The sequence below is a fragment of the Arctopsyche grandis genome, chromosome 8 (assembly GCF_051622035.1).
Source record: "Arctopsyche grandis isolate Sample6627 chromosome 8, ASM5162203v2, whole genome shotgun sequence".
In the NCBI taxonomy this organism is placed as follows: Eukaryota; Metazoa; Arthropoda; class Insecta; order Trichoptera; family Hydropsychidae; genus Arctopsyche; species Arctopsyche grandis.
Window position 1 is genome coordinate 27,241,158 of NC_135362.1, and position 16,372 is coordinate 27,257,529.

The following is a 16,372-nucleotide window of genomic DNA, read 5'->3' on the forward strand; positions in this document are numbered from 1 at the left end:
CAATGGAATTTACGATTTACGTCCAGTTGCTAACAACACTAAATCTAAATTATTTGTCAATTTATGTAATTATAAAATAAATTAATTGCTCTTTTTTTTCTCACATTCAATTTTAGCTTAAGCTTTGAAAATGATTTTTTTTTATTTTTGGGTAGGGGCAGTGGCGCATTGGTGACCGGAAAAATGCACTCGAGATAGTGGCACTCTCAAGACATTCAAACTTTCAAATATGCTCAAGGAGAACTAACGCAATAGAATTCCACAAAAAGCGTCAAGGGGTATTTGTATGTTTTCCGAGGGTGCTAATTTTTTTTTTTTTTTTTGAAGAATTCTATTGCGTAAGTTCTTTTTGAGCGCCTTCGAAAATTAGGACTTCTCGAAACTGCGCCACTATTCAATGCAATTTAGTGCATTTTTCCGGGAACCGGCGCATTATAGCAAAATCGCATAGACGTTAGAAATGAAAGCCTATAGCCTCTAAGTACCCGAAGGGGCTCAAAATATATGCCTATTTTTGTTAAACGGATTATTCCGCAAAAAGCGATCTCGCGCAAGTCACTAAAATCTCATTCACGGAATATCTGGCATTCGAGTTCTTGTTAGTACAATATTTCGCATCCGTTAATATGACGGGCGGGATGGTAGTAAAACAGCGGCAAAGATACATGGCCAAATCAGTCCCAACTTGCAGGATGGTGACCGAAACTCGACCATGTCGGATAGGATAGGAAAAGTGGAGAACTTGAGAATATTTTGTACTTTCAATGGTACACTACTAATTTATAGGGTTTGGTGATTACTAGAGGTAGGACCGGAAGCGCGTCTATTGTTCCATTATTGTAAATGTTTTGTAAAAAAGGTTCGGCAAACCTTTAATAATGCATTTACAAAATGTCAACAATGAACTCTGGGTCCGCTCTTTAGTGACTACTGGTCAAATGTGAACCGGTCACAGGACAACGGTTCGCTCTAGATCGGTCACACGTGATTACCCGTCACACTAAAACTGGTAACGAGAAAATATTAAAAATTGGTCGAATTTTTGGGTGTGACCAGTTTTTTCGTGACCAATTTTCGGGTGTAACCAGTTTTAGGGTATGACCAGTTTTCTCGTGACCAGTTTTAGGATGTGACCAGTTTTCTCGTGACCAGTTTTAGTGTGACGGGTGATCACGTGTGACCGCTCTAGAGCAACCGGTTATCCTGTGACCGGTTCACATTTGACTAGTAATCACCGAACCGAAAAATTTGTATTAGGTGGCATATAGCTGTAAATTGTTTATAATCTAGACCAAATCTCAAGAAAACGAAGAAGCGTAATTTTGTCACTTGCGTAGTTTTTGCAATAGCATTTTGCACGATGGAGTGCAGACTTTGCCTCTGTTCTTTTACAGTTGAGTCATTGGTCTCAATCTATGACAACTCTCATCCAATACTTCAACTTATTCGAACGTGCTGTCAACTACAAGTCGGTTACAGTTACTGTTTACTTATTGTATGAAATTTAAATCAATTCCCACTTCAACCTTTCTAATTTTCAGATTAAAAATGATGACGGGTTGCCAAATACGATGTCTTTCGTGTGACAATAATCTGGAATTGTTTAACAATTTTCGAAACGTTTGTCATAAAAGTTACGAAACATCGAAACTGAGGTTAAACCAGTATTCGGATATCAAGCCAGAAGAAGTTTTACTGGAAGATTTAAAATGTGAACATGAGCAGACCGGTGGTTCGCCAATAAAAGTTTGTAATTACTCCGTTAACAACGAGATTCTACACAAAATGGCTATTTGATTAAACATATAAATTCATCAGTAAATTGGATTCTCGTCCCACTAATAATATAACATCCATTTCAAGTTATATGACGTTCGTTTTAATTTACAGATCCATGGGAGAAAAGTTACTTCATGTAATTATAAAACTGGAACATTTGACCATATTGAACCTCCATTACCGCAAACTGCCGATTTACAATTACATCAAAATAATCATGCACCACTCAAATGTGAATTTTGTTTCAAATCATTTGCTTCCAAATCCAACCTTATGAGACATTTGAAAGTTCATTCAGAAGAAAATTCCTATAAATGTGATATTTGCCTAAAATCATTTGCTACAAAATATCACCTTGTAAAACACAAAATATCCGATACTGGGGAAAAGCCATACAAATGTGACATTTGTTTAAAATCATTTCCTACAAAGTATTATCATACAATACATGAAAGATCTCATGCCGGAGAAAAGGCGCACAAATGTGAAATTTGTCTAAAACCATTTACTACAAAACGTAACCTTATTCGACATTTGAAACTTCATTCTGGAGAAAAACCGTACAGATGTGATATTTGTTTAAAATCATTTGCTGATAAATCCAACTTTGTGAGACATGAAAAATCTCACTCTGAAGAAAAGCCATACAAATGTGATATTTGTTTAAAATCATTTGTTACAAAATATCACCTCGGAATACACGAAAGGTCTCATACTAGGAAAAGCCATATAAATGTGATATTTACTTAAAAGTATTATTATACAATACATGAAGTTGTATTGTATAATAATACGTTGAACACTGACATTAACAATACCCTTTCATTGTTTTATGAAATTGTTTACTTGTCATTTGATATGTGTTTTCGTAGGAAACGGTTTTCTTTTAAATTAATTAATATACTGAGGGAAAAGCAGACTAGTCACAAGAGATGGAAAAAAATAAAAATCCTCTTGATTTTGAAGAGTACCGACGACTTTGTAGGGTCACAAAAAGTTTAATTACATCTTGTTATAATATATTGGTTGAAAGATATGAAAACTCACTGCCTAAAGCATTCTGGAATTATATTAAATCAAACAAAGTTTTTCTTCTTCTCAATGCCCCATCCGCAGCCGGACGTTGGCGACCACCTCATCGATTATTTGAAGATATCCGCATCGGTCTTCAGCGGCTCGGAACAGATCTTCGGCGCTCATATCGGTCTACATGCGCATGTTTCGAAGCCAAGACAACTTCTTATTGCCAATCCATTTTCTTCCTTCTATTTTTCCCATGGTTATCAAACGGAGAAATTCGTATTTTGGACCCCTGTATCATGTGTACTCCATCTTTCTCCGCTTGATGACAAGCAAGTTCCCTGCCTCTCCCTATCATGCCGAGGATAGCTTCATTCGATATTTTTTTGGTCCACAGGATCCTCAGCATACGCCTGTAGACCCACATCTCAAAAGCTTCGATGCGGCTAATCATCCTGGTCTCCAGAGTCCACGTTTCACATTCATATAGTAACACTGTCTAGACGTAGCTCTTCGCGAATCTCAAACACTTATGAAGATTGAGTTAAAGCTTGTTTGTAAGCGCTGCCTTCATTTTGCTGCTGCTGTTCTAGCCATCTCGATGCGGATTCTTAGATCTTCATCTGGGTCCATATCTTCATTTAGCCAGGTACCCAGGTATTTGATTCTTTTGACTTTTTCTAACACCTCTCCATCCAACGTTAGATCACCGGTGTCTGTTTGCATTCTATCTACTATCATAAATTTTGTCTTTATATTTATGCGCAAACTTCTTCGATTGCTTTCTTGATGTACACGGTCTAGAGATCTTTGCAGGTCTGCTAAATCTTCAGCGACTAGTGCCGTGTCATCAGCATATCTTATATTGGTGATTGTCTCGCCACCTACCCTCTGCTTCTTGGAGAGCATCGTGGAAGATGGATTCGGTGTAGGTGTTAAAAAGAGTAGGTGATACGATGCATCCTTGCCTGACGCCCCGCTCTATAGGAATCTCATTAGTGAATTGATCATCGACGCGCATTACCGCAGTCTGAATCCAATAAATATTTCGGAGCAATCTGACATCTCTTCCATCAGGCGAGCGTGTTGGACGGTCAAAATCCTTTATAAAATATCTATAAAGCAGATGTACACAGGTTTATGGACTTCTCTGCGTGTTTGGAGTAGTGTTTTCATGCAGATAAGGGCCTCTCGGGTACCCAACAGCTCGTCTGAACCCAAACTGCTCTCTGCCAATCGCCTCTTCACACCGTGAGTAAATTCTGCCCTGTATTACCCTTAGTGGGATCTTCAATGTGTGACTCATTAGACTAATTATTCTGAAGTCGCTACACGTCCTCGCGTTACTCTTTTTTTGCAACGGGATAAATATGGATTGTAATCAATCGCTAGGTAGTTTGCCTGATAAGTTTATTTTATTGAAGAGTTCTGTGAGATCTTCTATGTTGTCGTTGTCCAATAACTTGAGGAATTCGGCAGGAATCAGATCCAGTCCATTTGCTTTCTGACTCTTTGCTAATTTTATAGCATTTCTGGATCTTCAATATGCCCTCCGGTCTCTCTATTGTCTTTAAAGAGCGATTTTGTGTACTCAGTCCATTCTCATTTTTTCTCATCCATATTAAAAATGATTTTTCCATTTTTATTCCTAAGGAGTATGAAATCTTTTTTTCTGAATGATCCTGTTGCTTCTTTTATACACTTTTATTGAGATCTTTTGTAAATTGTTCGTGGATCCTAAGATTTTTAAGCAACTCTAAATCCAATCTTGGTTTAGGTTTTGATGTTCTTAAAATCTTTTTCAATCTTGTTTTCAATTTTCCACAAAGTAGATTATGATCGGAAGCCACGTCCGCACCAGGGTAGGTTTTCACCGATTTTATACTATTTTTAAATCTGCTGTTTATCAAAATAAAGTCAATTTGATTTCGCACAATATTATCAGGACAGTTCATTGGGGATTTCCATGTGTATAATCTTCTTTTGGGTAGCTTAAAGAAAGTATTCAAGATAACATACTGCTCTTCCTGGCAAAACTGAACGAGTCTGTCTCCTCTCTCATTTCTTTTTATCAGTTATTTTCATTGTTTCTTCGTCTCCAATTTTGGCGTTGAAATTTCCCATTATAATGTTAACATCATGTTTTTTCGTATATGTCATCAATTCTTTGATTTGTTGAAAAATTTTTTCAATCTCATTTTCTTCTTTATCGAAAGTGGGGGCATACACTTGTATTATGTTAACATTTATCGGTTTTCCGGCTAATTATATCATCATGACACGTTCATATGACGGAATAAAGTTTCTCACACTTTTACTTATATCATCTTCCAGAATCACAGCAACACCATTCTTATGAGTACCATCAAGAGATCCCGAGTAGTAAGTCGTGTATCCATTGCAATTCCTCGTTTTTCCTGCTCCAGGCCATCTAGCTTCGATTGTTCCGAGCATATGTATTTGATTTTTTTTCATTTCTAGTTGCAGAATTTGAATTTTACCTGCTTGATACATGATCCTAACGTTCCATGTACCAATTTTTCGTATGTTCACCACTTTGAGTCCGGGGGTTCTTAACATCCCTGCCACATTGAAGGAACGCCGGAGACTCGGGGTCACGGTTTTAGGTTTTCTCTTTATGGTGGTTATACTAGGGTTATGAGAGCTCAGTAGTTTTCCCCAAACCTTCTGCTCCGCAGAATTCAAACCGGTTGAGTGGCTGCCATGTCGCTTTGAATCTTCCATCTTTTGCCGTTTTAGTATATTGCATATACTTCCACCGTGGATGGTACTGACAGAGCTGCTACTCACTGCTAGGGATTTATTATGTAGTTTCCCTCTCTGGGAAGGGTGGTACGGTACCTTTCAAAACCGTTACCAAAAAAAGTTACCCAATTCCAATTATCTGAAATGTATAATGAAATTAAGTCATTTAAAGGTAATGGTGAACTCGCATTTTGGTTTGCAGATCATTTCAGCTCTACATTTGATGATTTTTTCACTCAATCTTCAGTTAGCTGCACTTATGAATGCAATTCCTCAACATCCCCCTTGATTTCCACCTTGGAAATTCAAATCTGATGATAATCTTTTAATTCTTCTGGACCGAACCTCATACCAGATTTTGTTTTAACGAGCTGTAAAATGAGTCTGCTATTTCATTTAGGTTTTATTTTTAATTTATCACTGAAATCGTCGTCGTTTCCTGATTTATGAAAATGCACGAAAGTGACTCCAGTCCACAAATAAAAAGGAGATAAAACATGTATTGGAAATTACAGAACAGTTGCTATTGTTTGAGCACCTGATAAATTAATGGAAATAATTTTACATAAATTTATTTATAGACATTCTAGTCAAATTCTGATTGATCAGCAGCATGGCTTTCGTCCTGGTGGTCGTTCAACGAATACTAACCTATTAACATTTTCAAACTTCGTTACTAGATCTTTAGATTCGGGGCTTATCTTTCAGAAGAAATATCCAATTAATATCTCACTTCTATATACTATTAAGAGGTGAGATAAGCAATCTGACGGTGCTTGAAGAATTGAAACTATGGGCTCCCATACGCTGCCACGATTATGGCACACGTCCGTTGTTTCAGGTGACGAAGGCGACAACCAGTATCCTTGCTGATTCGCCTATTGCTCGAGCCATTCGTCTACTCAACTTACTTTCCGGTCACATAAATCTCTTTACCATTACACCAGATCATCTGTCCACTTTCTTGGGTTTTTTAAATTCTAACTATTTAAATGCTATTTCTTTAATATATTGATGTGTATGTATATACTTATGCATGCATCTATATTTGATTGTGTGTATTTATATGCATTTATGTTTTTATTCTTTTTTTTAAACAACACCTTTTTTTGACATACATATAACAAGAAGCAAAATTTTTAACCAATTTTATTCATTGAAATATTAAAAATTAAAATGTACAGTGAATTTTCCTGATTTATAATATGTATTTATATTAAACTATTGTAGGATATTAATAAAAAATGATTACAATTATGTATAATGATGTGGCTCATGCCGAACAGTTGGTCTTGTGCACTGTATGTATTAATGTTAAGGTTGGTACTACCGAACCGTGTGCGGTAGCGACAGTAGTAGGCGTCGCGCCTTGACGCGCCGGTTGCGTACGCGCATCGATTACCTATTGTTCTAAATAAACATAAGATTGAATTGAGATCGTCTTTACTTGTCTCTCTCTCCTGCAATCCTCCCTACTACCCAGCGGACTTCCTATACTATTATATATTAATTATTGTTTTTATTTTAAACTAATGTTGTGCCCGTTGAAATTTCAACAGGTGGTTTTGGAAACAAATTGATACTTGATTTAAAATAAAGTTACAATACATATAGTAATAACTAATCGGAATCGGAACTAAAACAGAAATCGGGAATCGGAATTGAAACAGGGATCGGTATCCGGAACTGAAAATGGAGTCCGTATCTGAAACAAAAAGGAATCCAGAACCGGGAATGGAAAAGGAATCAGGATCCAGAACTGAAAAAAGAATCGGGATCCAGAACTGAAACAGTAATCGGGATCCGGAACTGAAACACTACTCGGGATTCGGAACTGAAACACTGCTGGGGATCCGGAACTGAAACTGAACAAATGAAAAAATTCATTTGGAAGAACAAGGAAAAATATGGGAATATATGTAGGTATAGTAAAATTCGGTAATTGGATTATTACGCACATTGCGATCGCCCAAAACACAATTTTGCCATGAAAATCGCGAATACGGAATATTTAGCACTCGACTTCTCGTTAGTATGATGGACTCTTCGGCTGTCAGATGTTCCGTTATAGAGATTTTAGTGCCTTTTGGTCGAGCGCATTGTGAGCAATAATCACCGAACCGTAAAATTCTTATGTGCATCAGTGAACGGTCAAAACGGGACAAATCAAGCAATTGTACGAAAATTACCGGACAAACCTAAGAAACGGGACTGTCCCGGCCAAAACGGGACGCATAGTCACCTTATATGTACATATCTAATATATAATTTCGAAAGAGACTTTGTATGTACATATATATGTAACATTGGTTGGTTGGTTGGTTCGTTCCTAGACGACACGATCGATTTATTTTTTTTCGATTCATAGGCGCCAATTCGATTTTTTTCAATTCAAAGGATTCGAAGTCCCCGGGGGCGCAGGCGCCGGATTCTGGTATACATATAATTTCGAAAGAGACAGTATATATGTTTGTTTGACAGAATATAGTAAAAAAACAAACAAATGAGTATTCAAATAAATTTATATAAAATAAAACTATTCAAATAGATTTAATAAAATGTTTACTATTAGATTTGTCATGTTTAAGCGGTTTATATTATAAATACCGAACGAAGCAGGATAAAACAACTGGTTCGGTGATTACTAGTCAAATGTGAACCGGTAACAGGACAACCGGTCGCTCTAGATCGGTCACACGTGATCACCCGTCACACTAAAACTGGTCACAAGAAAACTGGTCACACCCTAAAACTGGTTTACACACTCTAAAATCGGTCACGAGAAAACTGGTTGACTGATTTTAGGGTGTGACCAGTTTTCTCGTGACCAGTTTTAGTGTGACGGGTGATTACGTGTGACCGATCTAGAGCGACCGGTTGTCCTGTGACTGGTTTACATATGACTAGTAGTCCGTTTACCAAAACAACTAGTATTGTATAAATGAGAAAAAATGAAAAGAGGCCTTGACAAGTTGGACTGATCAAATTTGATAATATACAAATTACTCGTGGAGCAGATTCTAGAGAACGTTCATCGGCTAGAATACACCGCAAAATACTTTACTATGATCACATTCCTTACGAGTAAGGTGACAAAGATAAGATAAAACTAGAGATATATATATTTTAGAATGGTCGTGAAAGTAGTTCTTATTAGCCAATTATTCGGGGATGTCTGCATACGAAATATAATCAATAGTATCGTCGTCACTCGGCGTTGTGGTTTGGTCGGCGTTGGTTTTGTCAAACTTTACTCCGAAAGTACGTATTTAGACAACCTTTTTTTACTCTAATTATATCTTTCAATGGCTTTTTACTATAATATCATTAAATTTAACCTATTGAAAGTGAGAAGGAACACGCGTCAAGTGAGAATGAGTAATGATGTATGTATGTATGTAGGTATCGCCAATACCGTACCGGCTATCGCTCCCTACCATTGTATCAGATGTCTGTGAAATCGGAGTCGACTTCATTAGTGCAGTGAGAAGTTTTCTCATTTGGCTAATTCTACAAAATTTACATGTTTTAAACCTTATCGTTGCATTACCTCGTATTGTTATTTGCATTCTGCCAGGCCGGCCCTATAATATTCAGCCCTCCAGACCAAAACAAATAAAATTAAAACACCAATCAACTCATTAAAATTTTTTCCTAAGTAAATTCTACATCACATATAATATTTCCTGTGAACGTGATAGCAAACATTTTAAGACATTCTACATTTTTTATATTATATCAGAGTCTCCTTGATTATCAGCTGTTATAAGCAGTCAACAGAAAGGTATCGTCCTGTATATACAAGATGGAGACAATATTTACAAAATCAGCCGTATGTCTGTATATGAATATTAGCTAATTATAATAAACTAACGTGAACGCATGTTTGTATTTACTCGGAATATTCGCTTACTCACACTTTCTATTTGGTAAATTATTCTTCAAAAGCTTTTTATCGATATTTAAACATTTGGCATGTTTTCAAATAGACGAAATTAATTTTAATTCAAGCTGCATGATTATTGAACCATTTATTGTTTCCTCAAAATGGGATATCTACCAATTTTAAGTTATGTATGTACATGTGTGTATTCAAGAAAACCCACATATTTTGATAGTTTCTACTTATTAATGAAAAGAACAGGATTGAACACGTGAAAATAAATCATTTATGTGGTCTTATATTTTTCTGAAGAACAAATTTGCAAGTATTTTTGGTGTTGATTTCAAATAATGAAATTCTTTGAAGGATTTCTTAAAATTTACTTTGGTAATTAGCATTGCTTTAAGAACTGCACTTACAACTGTATTTCGCTTGTCTGCAACTTTTTCATAAGAGAAAAGACCCTTTCTATGGGTGCATTAGTGCCGGGCAGGCATACAAATTGCTCTCTTTTTGAAAACGGGACATTTTGACGTCCCGAAGCTGTGCTTGGGGACAACAGGATATGCTACCTGAAAACGGGACGGTCCCATTCAAAAGGGGACGTATGATCACGTTACGCATGATAGACTGAATATTATTAAATTGATAATGTATTCTTCTTTCTCGTTTGCTCGATGGTACTGGAGCCAGATCTCCATCCACAAAGAGCTGACAATTTCAGGAAGCCTCCACACATGTAGAAAAAGGATTTTTTCCTACTTTCTCCATAATGCCAAAAATGTGGAGTGTCTAGAGAAACTGGTAGTCTCCGGAACACTAGAGGGATGGCAAGTGAAAGGACGGTCTGCCATAAGGTGGTCAGATAGTTCCTAAACGCTAATTCGCTTCACAGAATTTATTCAACGATCCCAGAGGTCCACACGGAACCACCGCTCACTCCAGCATAATCTGATCTACCGTGTGTACCACCTTATAAAGGACAAGTTGCACAGCACTGCTTCTCTGATCCTTTAATGTGTCTATTGCCTAGGCACGTAAAGTACTACCCTGGCGAGTCTATTGTTTACGCATGCACTCACCCAGGTGTGTGAGAACTCCAGCGTATCCTTTGTTCGGGCACTTACTGAGTCCCGTTAGTCTAATCTGGGGTCTATATTGTTCATCTACGAATGCACTTGGACAGTGGATACTATTTCATGTTCCCATGTTTCAGTACGTTTGGATAAAATAAAAAATATCGACGTGAAAAACCAAAACTTCTAAACATAGTAAGTGAAAAATTCGCGAAATTAGCTCTTAGTATTATGGAAAAAACAATATTTTCAACTTTTAAAATTCTCTAGATAATGTATTTTAAAGCAATGAAAAATCACACTCAATAGATAAAACATTTGATTACACTGATCAACAAAAAATCACATTTTTGAGTTACCAGAGCGGAGACTAACCAATCTTTACTAACTTTGACCCACTGAATTCGAATATGATAATGATTTTTGTTGGTCGGTGATCGTTTACGAGATATGAGCGTTTAAAAAAATGCGCGATTTTTTCAGTTTTTTGGCTTCATTATCATTATCAATTATTAAAAAAGATCATCAAGAAACAAAAGTCATTATCATATTCGATTTCAGTGGGTCAAAGTTAGTAAAGATTGGTTAGTCTCCGCTCTGGTAATTTTTTTTGTTGCTCAGTGTTACTGATTCCAATACTCACTTCATGGCACAGCAATACTAGATTTCGAATTAAATCTAGTAAAATCGGTCATTTTTTAAAAAGCTTATATCTCTTAAACGAGAGCAAGCCAACAAAAATTATTGTTATATTCGAGTTCAGTGGGTTAATAATAAACCTAGTAAAAATTGATTAAACTCCGCTCCAGTGAGTAAAAAATGTGATTTTTTGTTGCTCAGTGTTATTAGCTCTTCATTGTTGGCCCGTATAATCAAGAGCATTGATGAATTTTAAATGTTTATATTTAGGCTTTAACCATGGTAAAACCACCAGAAATTGCATCGCCATGTGAAGAGGCAGTTATCAACTCAAAACATGCCCTGCGTATTCTGAAAAAGATGAACGAAGATCAGTCGGTGTATGATGTAATCCTCTGCATTAAAGGAGAAGAGTATGTAACCCAACTATGAATTTGAATCCGCTATCAAAACCATTTCTAAAATGTTTTAAAACTACTTTCAGATTACCAGCCCATAAAATTGTGCTAGCCGCAGCAAGTCAATACTTTTATACCATGTTTACCTGTGGCATGAAAGAGTCGCAAGAAAGATTTGTAGAATTTGACGACACAAGCATGGAGACAATGAAAAAAATTGTAAATTACATATATAATGGCACTCTAGGTGAATATAAGTTATTCCCAGGTTGAAATGATCGATTTTGATATTGAAAATAATTTTTTACTTCTTGTTGTTTTCAGATGTGACCGATGACACGGTGGAATCACTACTGCAAGCGGCATATCTTTTTCAATTAGAAGATGTAATTGACAAATGCTGTGAGCGTCTCAAAGAAAACTTGGCGCTCAACAATTGCATAGGAATTATGGTCATGGCTGATCTACACAATTTGGTAGATCTCAAGATAACAGCTCTCGATTTTGTGAATGAGAACTTCCTGAATGTATGTACTGTATTCTTTGCTTATTTATATTAAAATCAAACAGCCAATGTGATTTTAATTTTTTTACGCAGGTTTTTCAACAAGAAGAATTCATGAAGCTCACTATTGAACAGCTTTCGACAATATTAAATTCACAAAATATTGCCGTTGAAGCGGAAGAACAAATCTTTATATGCATAACGACTTGGATAGATTTTAAAAAGTCTGAAAGAGAAAAACATTTATTACGTTTATTAAAATTGGTGAAAATTCCTCTGATCACTCCCAAGGTTTGTTTGTTTTCAACTATTATTAAAACATAGTTCTGCAAAGTGAATCTAAGAGCTGGGTCACACCGTGCGTCTTGCGAGCGACTTGGTTGAGGGCGACCAGACCAATGTATGCAGTTAGATGGGGCATGCCACACCCATCAACTTGTTTGTAGTTCACATTTCCATACGTTTTTTCTGGTCGCGCAACTAGTCGGTCGACAATGTTGCACGGTGTGGTTCGGGTCTAACTCATACCAAGTAACATTGAGCATTATTTTTCTCACAATTGGGTCAGATCCTCGTAATGAACCTGCATTCTGCTGTTTTAAGCATGTATTCTCATTAAAGTGGCAACTTTTCACAGCTTGAGTTCATATTTTAATTTATATCAGGAAGACCTAACAGGAAACCCCAATACGCCTTCTTGGCCAGAAAAATTGTACATTTGATACAAGTATTATTATTATTAAACAAAAGTAAATAAATATCAATTAACACCCACAGAGACATCTATTGATTTAAAAAAAAAATTATTATTACTAAATTATGTTCAAAATGCATCTTATTTTAATAGCCTAATAGATCTGATCATTTTCTATTTTATCATTTTATTTTTGTTAATAATAATAGTATTATATTATTCAAATGTTAATGTAACAATAGGAAAAAGAGCTCAAAAACCTATTTAAAATTCTAACAGAGACATCTATGGTCAAATTTGTAAATTTGCAGTATTTTATACAATTCAGCGAAATTTGAGATTGCTGAAAACTCGAAATTTGCGAGATAATTGGTAAGGTTACTAATTTGTTGGGATAGTTTCAACGAAAATCAGATAAATTGGCAAACTATGATAGGAAACGATCGACCTGGAGTCACAAATCCAAGGTCTGGCCAGCAGAAGTCAGTGGGATTTGAAGCCGTGACCACTGTGCTCAAAGCATTATTTGCTAACCTCTCGTCTATTCTGCTTGCTAGATTTTTTGATTTTTTGTAATCATTCTGGGTTGATCTGTATCCGACATTCTTTTAATATCCAAAATTCTTAGGGTTTTAGTTCTGAGTGGACTCTTTCATTAGAACACAGCTGTAAAGAATTTATATTATAGATTGTGAAGTTTACAAAGTTGCATTTGTCAACATGTTACTCATATGAGCTTGATAATTTTTGCAGAAATATATCTGTTTAATTTATACATATATGCAGAAAGTTTAATTGTAACCTGCAATGGGTAAATTTTTGTTTTAGTTTATCTCTAATCAGATAAAAGGTTACTGTCGATCGTCCCCCGAATGTATGGACGTCATTATGGAATCGTACGAATCCCGTTTAATACCAGATAATTCACAGTTGATGCCGAGTCCGAGACCACTTCCAAAATATTCTCTCGAAAAAGTTGTCATTGTTTGTGATTTTGGCCGTGAGGTAATATTTACATGCCATTCAACCGTCTTTATTATGATCGTGACAATCTCAAATTATGATCGAGTGCTTTGTTTACAGAAATTGGATATTAAGAGGCTTGATCCGATCGCCAATTCCTGGTCGTATTGCGCGTCATTAGATTACCGTAAAAGTGAATTCGGGGTGGCTGCCATTGAAGATGGTAAAATTATCGTTCTCGGTGGATTGATTAGCGGTGCTCCGACTGATACTGTATGTATTATATTATTGTCATTTCTAATTCTATTGTTGCCAATTTTTTATTTGTTTCGTTGGTTTTTAGGTTGAATGTATCGATTTGAAAACGACTTGTACCTTTGAGCTTTCGCCTATGCCGAAAAGTTGTCATAATTTTGAAGCCATTTCTATCGGCGAAGGTAGTTCATTGGCTGTGTATGCCGTTGGCGGGCAAAATGGAAACGAAACATTAAATACTGTTCAGAAGTAAGTATATGAGTATTCCTACTCTCAGTTAGTTATTAAATATTTATTGTTCAAATAAACTGCTCATATAATAATCGTGTAATAATTTATTTTGGGTGCAATTTAGATTTAGAGCTACTTAGAAAATGGGTACGATTTAACTGTACATTGAGAAAAATACTTTGTCTTAAAAAAAATGTTTGTGCATTAAAAATTTGCATTATTTTCGGTGCATTAAACAATCTCGTATTGTGCATCGAATAAAATATGTTGGCATTATAAAATGACCATTAAAAAATATGAAACTATCATTCAAAAAAATAGATTTTAGCATTAGAATGGATACAAAAAGTGGCAACGTTGCAGTCTTCCGCTATTGACATCTGTCAACTGTCAAAAGTGTTTACTTTTGTTTTCGTATGAATATGAATGATGCCTCAACTCGGGAATTGACAACTGATTGCATAATGATGGTCATGATGCCTCAACTCGGGAATTGACAACTGATTGCATAATGATGGTCAACTGATGGTCGTATTGCATGTTAATGTCTGGTTGGTTCGTATTTTGGTATTCGCGACGTTGCTGATACAGTTCATCTGTCATTTTAATACACATTTCATCCGGTTTTAAAGTAGCAAATACTTTTTTCAATAATCAAAGCATAGTTTCTAATGCAATAATTTAGAAATGTACACAATTTTTTTGTAATGTACAGAAACTTTTTTTAAATGCACATTTATAAAATGGATGTTTAAATTGTTCCCATTTCTTTCACCCACCTCGCTAGTATATTCTTCTGAACTTGATTTAATTTATTTTGTTGCTTTGTAGATGGAGTTCTTCAATTCAAGTGTGGTCTTTAGTGGCTTCAATGAATCATAAACGCCAAAGATTTGGATTGGCAGTTCTCAATGATAAATTGTACGCTGCTGGAGGATGGAGTGACTCCAACACATTACAGAACGTTGAAGCATACAATCAAAAGACAGATAAATGGTCAGATTGTCCTCCCATGAATGAGAAAAGACGTTCGTTTGGAGTTAGTGGTTTTTTTTTTCTTCGTTTGTATTGTAATATTTTCACAAATACAAAATAACACTTATTTAATATTTAGATGACGGCTGTCGGGGGATGTATATATGCCGTTGGCGGCCTGAACGATGATGGGAAAACACTTTCGACAGTTGAAAAGTTCGATCCTAAGACTGGTCTGTGGAGTTTTGTTAAAGATATGCCGAGTGGACGTCAAGGGGCACGTGCAGTGGGACTCACAAATGGAAATTTGATTGTTTTTGGTGAGTTAAACGATTGAATGATCAATTATTTTCAATTTATTTTTCTTAATGGTTTTTTTTTATTTTATTAGATGGATCTGATAGCTCTCTTGAAATCTTGCGATATTTACCAGAGTTGGATGAATGGAAACAGATTGCACCCATAAACGAAGCTTATCACAGTATCGGAGCTGTGCTTGTGATTTAATAAACTTTATAAAATATATACATACATATAGATATAGATATCAATATGAGATTTGTGTCTTTATCAGATAATAATATAAAATTTTTCTTGCTATCATTATTATGTATGTTTCGAAAATTATTATGTATGTTTCGAAAATGTACCTTAATTTTTAAAATCCAAAGCTATTTTTTATTTGTATTTCTTGTTTAAGTCTTATAAAAACCTGAAATGCTAAATAAAATATGTAAAGACAAATAAAGGAGAAATCTAATTTACCATGTAAGCCATCACCCACTATCCAAAATATATATATACGTGCATATGTAGTAGTATGATCATACGTGCCATTTATTTTCATACAATACGCGTTGAAAGCCTGCAAACTAATGAATATGATGCTGCATAAAATACTATGTCTCCAATGAATAAAACGCGCCATATTGGTTTAGTTAATAAATTACATCTTATGTACATAAATATTATGTTTTTGCTTGTCATTTTATTTGCAATGGTAAGCGTCTCGCATGCAAGCAGACTTTTAGTTAGCCATTTGACAGAAGAGAATTTGGCCACTATTTATAATTCCAGCAAATATTTATCACTCAAATAATATTCATATCGTAATTGCTATTTCAGTGAGGTGGTGAAAAGTTGATAAACACAAAGTACGTGTCGCGATTTTTACGCTGCCCCTTTTCG

General features: G+C 35.6%; 2 protein-coding genes across 3 annotated transcripts; both read left to right on the forward strand.

Moving 5' to 3' along the window:
* Window positions 1-1,297: 1,297 nt before the first annotated feature.
* LOC143915220 (uncharacterized) lies at window positions 1,298-2,857 on the forward strand. The gene is made up of 3 exons (XM_077435759.1): window positions 1,298-1,468; window positions 1,542-1,746; window positions 1,891-2,857. The coding sequence occupies exons 1-3, from the start codon at window positions 1,416-1,418 to the stop codon at window positions 2,527-2,529; spliced, it is 897 nt and encodes a 298-aa protein (XP_077291885.1). The 5' UTR covers window positions 1,298-1,415; the 3' UTR covers window positions 2,530-2,857.
* A 5,822-nt stretch (window positions 2,858-8,679) lies between these two features.
* On the forward strand, window positions 8,680-16,147 carry LOC143915697 (kelch-like protein 12). Of its 2 annotated transcripts, XM_077436444.1 has the most exons (12): window positions 8,711-8,826; window positions 9,308-9,397; window positions 11,434-11,576; window positions 11,648-11,808; window positions 11,886-12,088; window positions 12,160-12,357; window positions 13,589-13,765; window positions 13,844-13,996; window positions 14,067-14,227; window positions 15,041-15,248; window positions 15,324-15,504; window positions 15,576-15,947. In XM_077436444.1, the coding sequence occupies exons 2-12, from the start codon at window positions 9,371-9,373 to the stop codon at window positions 15,689-15,691; spliced, it is 1,728 nt and encodes a 575-aa protein (XP_077292570.1). In that variant the 5' UTR covers window positions 8,711-8,826; window positions 9,308-9,370; the 3' UTR covers window positions 15,692-15,947. The 2 variants fall into 2 exon arrangements, with proteins under 2 accessions (XP_077292571.1, XP_077292570.1); XM_077436445.1 differs by lacking the exon at window positions 9,308-9,397 and having other exon boundaries at window positions 8,680-8,826; window positions 15,576-16,147.
* Window positions 16,148-16,372: the final 225 nt, after the last annotated feature.

What these genes read in the sequence shown, in the direction of transcription:
- LOC143915697 (XM_077436444.1), top strand. Translation starts at nt 9,371, where the DNA reads ATGGAGACAATATTTACAAAATCAGCC. An exon ending in GCGGTGCTCCGACTGATACT is followed by an intron (nt 13,997 to 14,066) that starts GTATGTATTATA and finishes GTTGGTTTTTAG; the next exon opens with GTTGAATGTATCGATTTGAA. An exon ending in TGGAAATTTGATTGTTTTTG is followed by an intron (nt 15,505 to 15,575) that starts GTGAGTTAAACG and finishes TTATTTTATTAG; the next exon opens with ATGGATCTGATAGCTCTCTT.
- LOC143915220 (XM_077435759.1), top strand. Translation starts at nt 1,416, where the DNA reads ATGACAACTCTCATCCAATACTTCAACTTATTCGAACGTGCTGTCAAC. An exon ending in GAACGTGCTGTCAACTACAA is followed by an intron (nt 1,469 to 1,541) that starts GTCGGTTACAGT and finishes TCTAATTTTCAG; the next exon opens with ATTAAAAATGATGACGGGTT. An exon ending in CCGGTGGTTCGCCAATAAAA is followed by an intron (nt 1,747 to 1,890) that starts GTTTGTAATTAC and finishes TTTAATTTACAG; the next exon opens with ATCCATGGGAGAAAAGTTAC.